The following is a 9,771-nucleotide window of genomic DNA, read 5'->3' as shown; positions in this document are numbered from 1 at the left end:
AAGAATGGCCTATAGGGGAGTTAATATGGAGAAGGCACGAATGGTTGGATGGCTAAAGCTCAAGTGAAGTGGGAGTTTGCTGTACAATCTGGTTGGCTGGTTGTAAACAGTTATGGGTCACGGGTGCATTTAATGTATTATGATTTGTCTAAATGATTGCCTAATTTTCTTTTGTCTTTGGTACACAACCTGCTAGACTGGGCCTTTGAAATTTTTTTTATCAATATTTACCTAGTTGTGTTACTTTTCTATACTTAATTGGCAAGGATATGATATTAAGCTGATTTACCAAATGTAGTTTGAATATTCTAATTCAAAGGACACTGACCAGTTTTAGGATTATGCCCACCAGCAAAATTAGTTTTGCTTTAGTTTATAATGCATTCACTGCACTTCACTTCACTGGTTCTTTTTTGAGCCCAGTTTAGTCCAGATGTAGACATGGTTTGGTCCTGTTCTATTTGTAATTTAGTCTTCTAGCCCAGATTAGTTCCTAGAATGCGTCCTTAGATATGCTTTGATCCATAATTTGTAAAACTCACTTAAATGCTTCCATACCAGTTTTTAATGTCAAAAACAATTGCTTCTACATCATCACACATCTCTCAAACAGTTTCCAAAATGAGAAGATGATATGTTCCTGTCCCTTCACCTCTCAGTGCCCATAATGTTATTTCTGATCAGTGTTCTATAATTTCACTAATGAAGCAAAATAAAGTGTGTGACCTTGAATACAAAAGTTACATTCCAGTCCCAGCACTGTTGCTTGGTATATTGTACTTGAGATATGTGTATTAATACTTGCCCTTTTAGAAGAGAGGCATTGAGAGCATTTGTGATAGCTGAGGAGGGTTTGGAGAGGTCATCTCCTTGTTAGCTAAAAGTGTGGACACGGTGTTGTGCTGTATTTAGTCCTGTGGCTGGTCAGTGCAGGCTCAGGTGGAGATTTCCTCTGCACAAACCTGCTCTATGACTTCCTTTAAAAATGGATTGTAGCTTTTTTGCCATACTACAACACAGGGCATGTCCAGAAAGCTAAAACAATGACATATCTTATTCAAAACCTTTACATTTAGCTCACAGTCTCTTTCAAAGTTTGTGCTCAGTGAATGCCAGTTTTCTATTTTTCAAAGAATCAACTGGACATAGATAATGCCTTGAGTCCATCTGGTTGTGTTCTGAGAGGAAATCTGATTTGGACATTATCACCACTAAACAAGTAATCCACATTCAGCATTTGTACTTAAAGGTGTCTTATGCAACTTTTTGGTTTGGGGTCTGTCACTTGCTTGTTTCAATGGATATGTCATCTGCCTAAAATGTTCCACTGTATGACATTAAATAGCTCTACCTTACATTTACTCAATTACAGGTGGCTCAAAAATACCTTGAAAAATAGGGATGTAACAATAACTGAAATATCATGATATAGTATCACCAAAGTTCTCACAGTAATATTGTGGACCATCACAATATATCAAATTACAAGTCTTCAAGAGTTATGGTGCAGCAATAGCTAAAAAAGACAGAGGGAACTACATAGATCATGAGCCTTTGCTCCATTTCAGAGTAGACTACAAGAAGAAATAGCAGTTAAAAGCACTTTTAAGTCTTAGTTATTTTGATTAAGTCTTGTCAAGGCATTTTAAAAGGAAAAAGTAGCATATTAACAGTTTTGTTCACCTCCACAAAATATTGCAATATACCGTGAGATGTATATTGTGAAAATATCGTACCGAGAGATTTGGATATTGTTACATTCCTAATCGTGACCCTTACCACCAAATCGTGAGCTTTCCCACGATATTGCAATAAATATCGTAATATAGAAAGGTTTAATGCCATATTATGAAACATTCCAGACCAAGAAATAATGTCTCCAAGGAGAAAAGCATTTGAAGGACCCCCCCAACATAAAAGTTACACAATCCACCCTCAAGTGTTTTACATGTACTGCATTGTCTAACACATATTAGTATCTCAATCTTCTCAAGTAAAAGTTTATAATATCATTATAATCACTTTCTGGACACCCCCTTGTATGAAATGCATCCTTCATTTTTGCTGAGCTTGTCTCTGCTACTCAGATTAAGAGCACTATTCCTCATCAATGAAGCTTATGTGCTCTGTAGAGGACTGCTTAGTGTCTATAAGTCCTCTCTCCTGCATCTCCAGATCTTGAGGACCACCTGCTGGTCTCCCCTCCGCTTGATGTTGCCGAGAGTTACACCAAAATGCAGTCTGTGAGGTGTCTCCATACCTCGTCCTGGAGTCCAAAGAAAGCGGCAGGGACAGTGTGGATGGACAGGGGGAGAAAGAGTGAGGTATGATGGGCGCAGAGGGTGACTGCTTTAATCGGCGGTCCCCTGGTGATGAGGTGAGAGAGGGGGGAGCTGAGCAGTGGGAGGACAGGGGCGGATGGTGCGGTTGTGGTTGTTGTAAGTGGTTTCTGGTATTACAGCTGCTGGGACGGGACGGGTGTGGGCCCTGGCAGGGGGACAGCGACGGCGATGAAGAGAGAGACATAGAGAAGGACAGAGAGGGGGAAGGAGTGTGCGGGGGGTCCTGGTGGGATGGGACGATGATTCCGTTATTGGATGAAACTTGGAGGTTCTGGATGAGTTCATTGTCAGTCTTAAAGTTACCCCCGTTGGATTTGGATGGCAGAAGCGGTGATGATGTTAAAGATTTGGGGTTCTGAGGTGAATGGGGTGTGGGGAGAAGGCATCCTAGCAGGTCTACCTCCTCCGTCACTGTACTGTCCAATAAGGATTTAGAGTCCAGTCTCTGTGGGGAGCAAGGTGTGAGGGGGGTGAGGGAGGAAGGGACAACCAGACAGGCGCTGGGGGGCTGCTGGCTTGCACTGCTGGGGGGCGGGGTTAGATTTGCCATGGCTGTCGTCAGGAGAGGCGAAGGGGAGGCCTGGAGGAGGGGCTTCAGGAGGCGGGTCATCTCCTGTAACTCATGACTGAGCTGGGACACTTGTTTGGACAGACTGTTCATCTGTAAGAACATGAAAGACAAAGATGGGTTTCAAAATGATGAAAAATGTGCACAGTTGCCATAAAAATGAACAATTTAAAACCTAATAATATATCTTTTCAAGCAATTTTATATTATAACTTGTACTTACTTCCTCAGTCAGTTTGGAGACACTCTGCTTGATGTCAGCGTGCTCTTTCATACCTAAAAATATTAGTTTTAAAAAATATTGCTCTAACACGGTGACACTAGACAACTGAGCTTGTATGTTATTATGTTGTACCTGGATATGGAGATGAGGCAGCGGGAGACAGACTTGGACTGAACTCAAACTTCTGGGACAAGTTGGAGATGCTCTCAGTTTCAATGCCATCCACGAATCTATGCAGAAAACAGGATTAAAGAAGGAAAAGTGACGAGAGAGGAATGCAAATCAGATCAGCGAATGATAAAAGGCTGAGGGAGTAATTACAGTATGTGTCCAGGATGCAGAAAAATCTCAAATTAAAACCCCTCTTTTATCTCGTGGCAATTTACCCAGCAATACTGGTTGTGTACACATATTTTCTTGTCACATACAACAACATCCCATGGTGAGAAAAGATATACATCCTTAAAGATTGTAATCCCATGTAATCCAGTTGCCATGGAAACCAACCAACAGCACGGACAGCTGCAGCGCAAGCCGCAGTCAGTCGTGTTGATACTGACCTCAGAGAGACCAGCACTACTCTACTGTCCTTTATTGTTCTGGAGAAAGAACTGAGACACCACTGCTAATTTAATTCACAAAATTAAAGGTGCACTATGAAACCTTTCTGGTGGAGGGAGGCAACCTGCTTGTCTCCGTCTTGCCCAATATGGCATTAAACATCTATCTCCATGGAGACAAGCAGGTAATGCCCCCAGATACAAGTTACAGATCAGATCTGCACAGAGGGAAGCCCACGCACAGTAAGAATGCATGTTTATCAAAGTATTTAAGGGATAAAAACAGCAGTAAAAATAAATGCAAATTACATAAATTTAATACCATACTGTGAAACATTTCAGGCAAAGCATCTCTATGGAGACTAGCTAATGGTGGCGCTCCAACCAGAAAAGTTAGCACACCTACCCACCCACCTAAGTACAATGTATGAATGCTATTGCATAACATTGGACTTAATCAGGTAGGAACCATTTAACAAGTACAATATTTAAGTGTTTATAAAAGCTAATGTTACTTAAATTCAGTTCTAGCACCCCTTCCCTTAATGATCCATTGTACATGTAATCACTATTCTAAATATTTACATTTTTTAACACACATGAAATTGCTAAGTTTCAGCCTTTCTTTACAAAACATTTGTTGGAAATTTTATTTTTATAATATTATTATATAATTATTTTTTTTAAATGTATTGGTATCAGCCTTTACACTTGTATTCCTCATTTGCCCGAGTGCAGTTCCGTTACCTGGGGCTGAGCTCTGGAGGCGCACTGTTGAAGCTGACCACAGGGATCTGCAGAGTGCTGGGGCGCGAGTGATCAGATGGCGAGCGGAAGGGCCGCGGGGGAAGGAGGGGGGAGCGCAGAGGAGAGTTCAGACCCCTGTTCAGACGCAGAGGAGAGCGAGGGGCCCGGGACACCAAGTTCTGCTCCTCATCACCCTCCTCATCCTCCTTTATGGAAGGTAACTTCTTCACAAGACCACCATTACTCTCCCAGTCTCCCTGCATACATACAAAAAGTATTATTTTACTTCAAAATAAAACAGATATATTTGTTGCAAACAGAAACAATCTTTAAGAACCTGTTGAAAGAAAAGAAAGGGATCGATTTCTAAAAGAGCAACAGCAGCATTTTATGGTAGCAAATAGCAAGATCCTACTCTCACCAGTAGATGGCAATCTAAGACCAAATAGTACTTACATCACCTGTTCTGGTTGTAAACAAAGCATTTAAACACTTATCTTATTTTATCATTATTTGTTAGTTTTATTTATTTATTTATTTTCTTTTACAAAATTGTACAATGTTCATAAGTTGCAGTGGAACATTTTAACAATCTGACAGCTTCAAAGAGACAGACCACATCTGATTGTGGACAAAAGATAAGACATTTTTTAAAATAATATAACAGATAATAATAACATAAATTAAATAATAATAATTTTCTTTAAAATAGCTAAACACATGGGACGTATGTGAATGATGGCAGTCGACACACTGTTGCCATCATCTCTTTGTGTTTTTGTTGTTGCAGCAAACCTGATGGCTTGTTTCAAGTGGATGTGTTTTTATACCATTTCCTTGAGTCTAATTCATCATTTCAACTGTATAGATGCAATTTACATTCACCATTAATTATATAAATTTTCTTTGAAGTAATTTATCTTATGGATCAATAAAGTTTGTCTAGGTCTATGTCTAAAACCAATATTTTTCACATTTTTCTACTAGGGTTGCCATAGCAAGGCATCTCCTGTTGTGAGTGGTAATTTTCATATCAATTTAACCAAGTCTGTCAAAACCTTTCTTACTGGAACCCTCATTTATCAGAGCTTGAAACTGACACAAAGCTCACACTACATTCCCTCATTATGACGTGCAATTATTCACTCATAATAAAGTCCCCAGCAGCACTGTCTTATGCAGCATTAACAGTTAGTCATATCTGATCATGCAGAGACACCAACGCCCCATGTTTTTTCTCCATTTATTTTCCAGACAATTTCCCACTGCGTATCCCCCCTAACCCTTTAATCAAGCGTCTGTGCCTGCTCAGCATTCCCCCCATCCTCCCGTCCTTCTCTCTAACTCCCCCATCTCGTGCTGGTGTAATTTATTTTTAGCTCTCTTGTTTCTAATCTTAGCTCAGTGCTCTTGAGAAAAAAACAAGGAGCGCTGTGCTATGCGGGGGTGTGATAGATAGGCTGTGTCTGAGAACGTGTGACTGTATGTTTGAATGCTGCATGGGCTGGCAGCAGAATCTTAAGTATGGTCCTCATGCAAGTTTCTGAGGCTTGTGTGAAATGTGGGGACTTTCATTATATTATTCTTAATGCAAAAAGATACAGGGATGAAGAGTGCAGCGAAAATGTTCTTATTTGAAGATTATCTTGAGCACGATTTTAGAAACAAAATATGCTTCGGTTTTAGAGTGAGCTTAGTCAACCAGTTTCTTTTGTTTCCCTCAAGGCTCAGGAGTCATAACAGTCAGTCTGCAGAAATAACAACAAAAACACACAATCATTTGTTCAACTAAAATGAATAGCTTGTTTCATTGCCTTATTCAAGGACTTAACACATGCATTACTTTGAGCTGCATTAATTTAACTACAAAGAATCAATTGTTTTGCTCTCACATTGTATGCTGCACCCTCCCTACCTCATCTCACCTCAATGTGTCTGTTGTGTTCGTTGTCTCTGTTGTCTTATTGTAAATGATTTTGTATTTACCGCTCAAATATTGTTTACCCTGTTATTTTTTAGTTAATTATTAGTTAATTTAAAAATATATAAATTAAAACTGTGACAAGTCTCAAAATTATACTTAGACTAAACCAGGACTAAACCAATACTAGAAAAGAACTAGAACCAAACTGCATTTTCATCAGGACTAAACCCAAGACGAGTGAACCCAAGAGGGCTTCGTCAAAATAGACATCTGGCATAAAACATCTGCAACTTTGTAAGTATGTAAATCAGTATGCAAATCACTGAATCATAAATGTGTTCCTGTCACAAAGGGCCATAAGCCAGTGTTCTGTCTGTCTGGCACCTGTGGTTTGGACAAGAATGGGTTGAATCAAAGTATATAATGAATTAAAACTATGCTTTATTATGCTAATTACTACATGCAATCTGACGAAGCTTTCAGAAAATATGATGAAAGAAAAGGATACAGATATTATTATGGTTTAACAGGCTTATTGAGCATAGAATGTGGTCAGTCTACTGTTCATTTTTGTTGACCATAAATATTCAAGAGCACTCCCAACCGACTGCTGCTACCAGGAGGGCAGTGCATGTATAAACAGAACGGACAACCAAAAGCAAAAGATACAGACAGCTGTGCATTTGGAATGGGGAATCTTCTAGAAAGAGAGTGTATATTTGTGTGTATTTTTCATATGCACACATGTCCAAGACCACTCTCTCTGCAGTAAGTGTACTCTGCCCCGGAGGAACGCACAGCACTGCAGTGGAGAAGGAGGGATTGAGGAGAAGAAAATGAGACAGCCCCCTCCCTCCTGTACTCTTCCTTCTCCCTCCCCCTCCCTCGCCTACTGTTCTCCTCGACTGGCTGGGTTATTTATATCCAGCAGGATCCAATCTTAGCAGCAGCAGTGAGGGGACAGCCAGTCAGGGAGAGCCCGTGCATCCCCCTCGCACTATTTTTAGTAACAGAACAGCTTCAAACAGCAGCACTAAGCTATTCTGGTCTCTGTGTTTTCGCTCTGTCTCGTGCCGCACCAGCCGAGGCACAGGCAGAGGGTGAGTTTTGGAATATGAAATGTACAGCAGTCTATATTTAAAACCAGTGTGAATGGGGCCGTGAATAGCCTTTTTGTACATGACCTTGTTTGAGGTGAGAGAGCCTTCAGGGTGCAGATTCGAGGCATATACTCGATTGAATTACAAATGTGTTTTACAAATGTACGTTTTCAAGGCTGCACTTTTGACAGCAGCAGAATGTATTTACACAGTGAATGAGATGTGATACACAGACAAACATGAGCCGTGGTATTATTATTTATTGATGCCTTTCTCAAATTTCAGAAGGCAAATGCAAACTATTTCTGTAATAACATATTTGATTTTTTACTGTGTTTTTACCTTACAATTTGTGTTGAACCACATAAAATAAATGAATGACAACAACTGCATGAATCGGGTTCACTTAGGCAAATATGACTCAGTATGTACTCAGTGCATCACGGTCAAAGGTGGTTGCTAGTGTGTGTAATTAGAACTGAGGGGAGGAAAAACAAATATATTTCCAGCTTTATGGAAAATAATAAAACAGTATTTACTTATGATGGGTGTGCAACCAGCCTCAAAAGCATTTCCATCTGTTGTGATCAATTACAGGTGATTTTATTGCTCAAAAATATAAATATAATATTTCAAAAGCAGGTGGCGGGTCTTCCACCAACAAAGTTACTTAGAGCACCTTTAAATTACATTTGTTGAATTTTTCTTTTTCCTGACTTAAATCATTCTGAGAACACTGCCGAAAACAGTATAGCACAGCAAATAAAAAACATAATAGTATTCCCCAGTACTATAAAAACTGGTTAGTTAGCTCAGATATTTCAATCATTTTCCACTTTATTCATCCATCCAACATCTGAATGACTCATGACCAACATAAAGCCACACAAAGCCAATTCATGCGCCATTTCTGCATTACATAACACTCACGTCTGCTCCGTGGCCCTCTCTCAGGTTGTAGGTGAGGTCGTGTTGAATCTCGCTGATAAACTTTTGGGCGTATTCTGGATACAGACGCAGTACCTCCCTCAGGCCCTTCAGGCTGATGTACTGCAGGTCACAGTAGGTCAAAGCCTTCACGTTGGCGTTGGTTTTTATCACTTGTTCTTTAGTGAGAGAGTCCGAGCCGATCAGGTCTCCTTTACCTGTGGAGACAAGAGGCATTAATCTTATTAAAGTAAACGTATTATGCAGTTTTTTGGATATTTAGTATTAATCTATAACATGTGCCTCTTGACTGGCACAAAGAGACAAGACCACATCACACCCACTTTAATATCCTTGCACTGGCTCGCTGTGTCTTATCGTATTGATTTTAAAATCCTTTTATTTGTTTTTTTAAATGCCTCCATGGCCTTGCCCCACACTATGTGTCCAACCTGCTTCAGCCCTATTCCCCTGCTCGCTCACTCAGGTTGACAGTTCATTCTTTGCTAGTGGTCCCAAAAGAGAAAACTTAGAGGAGACTACGGCTTCTCTGTTGTGGGTCCAAAACTCTGAAATGCTCTGCGCCTGCACCTTAGACAGACTGAGTTGCTTTCAGCTTTTAAATCAGCTCTTAAAATTCACATGTTCACATCAACGTTTCACTGTGATTATTGTTGACTTTTTAGTGTCTGGTGTGTTTTTATGCATCTATGTTTTTGCAATCTGTGTCTATTTTATTATCTTTTATAATTATTGTTGTGCACTACACTTGGTCAACTGTGTTGTTCTTAAAGTGCGTAGGAAATAAAGTAGAAGTTAGGATTACATTGTGGCAGGCAGTGGATTTTCAACACAGTTATAACTTAGTAAAAATATCAATTTTACATGGTCTGTTCCCCTTAAGTTTTCGTGCACAACATTTATAAATTGTTCTTGTTCAAAAAGAGATAAGGATATTAAACTTTGCAAAGTTGATAAAAATCTATTACAAATATACACAGAGTCTGAGCCATAAATCATCAAAGGCCGGAGATCAAAGTAGCGACTCTGAAAAAGCAAGAAAAATATATCTACAAAAATAAAGTACCTGATGCAGCAGAGCCTTGAGTACCACTTGCACCAGGTCCTTGACTGTGAATGACAGCTTGTTAGCGGTGAAACAAACCACAAACTCCAAATGCTCCCAGTCTGGGTCCTATTTATTATTGGCTATAGTAAAGTTCCCAAGAGAGGCAGCAAGTTTGTATCTATTGCATCAAAAAGTACTCAGTGTCTGCACATAGGGGACATGCTGTAGTGGTGTTTAATAACAGGAAAAAGTGCCCAGGTGGTGTAATTCAGTTGATAAGGCAAGAATGTAGCCTGAGACGTGAAAGGTGC

General features: G+C 39.8%; 1 protein-coding gene across 1 annotated transcript in view; it reads right to left on the bottom strand.

Moving 5' to 3' along the window:
- Window positions 1–2,097: 2,097 nt before the first annotated feature.
- kcnh3 (potassium voltage-gated channel, subfamily H (eag-related), member 3) overlaps window positions 2,098–9,771 on the bottom strand; it is a 106,170-nt gene continuing 98,496 nt past the window's right edge. Inside the window, exons 11-15 of the mRNA XM_055149234.1 lie at window positions 8,391–8,609; window positions 4,441–4,693; window positions 3,266–3,363; window positions 3,134–3,186; window positions 2,098–3,003 (exon numbers count right to left, since the gene is read on the bottom strand). Coding sequence (XP_055005209.1) covers window positions 2,098–3,003; window positions 3,134–3,186; window positions 3,266–3,363; window positions 4,441–4,693; window positions 8,391–8,609 — 1,529 coding nt within the window. The remainder of the gene's footprint in view (window positions 3,004–3,133; window positions 3,187–3,265; window positions 3,364–4,440; window positions 4,694–8,390; window positions 8,610–9,771) is intronic.

The sequence above is a fragment of the Boleophthalmus pectinirostris genome, unplaced genomic scaffold, assembly GCF_026225935.1.
Source record: "Boleophthalmus pectinirostris isolate CB_2022bp ecotype Guang Dong unplaced genomic scaffold, ASM2622593v1 HiC_scaffold_1, whole genome shotgun sequence".
Classification (NCBI taxonomy): Eukaryota; Metazoa; Chordata; class Actinopteri; order Gobiiformes; family Gobiidae; genus Boleophthalmus; species Boleophthalmus pectinirostris.
Note: the sequence above shows the minus strand (reverse complement) of the source record. Positions and strands in the feature narration are given on the sequence as shown.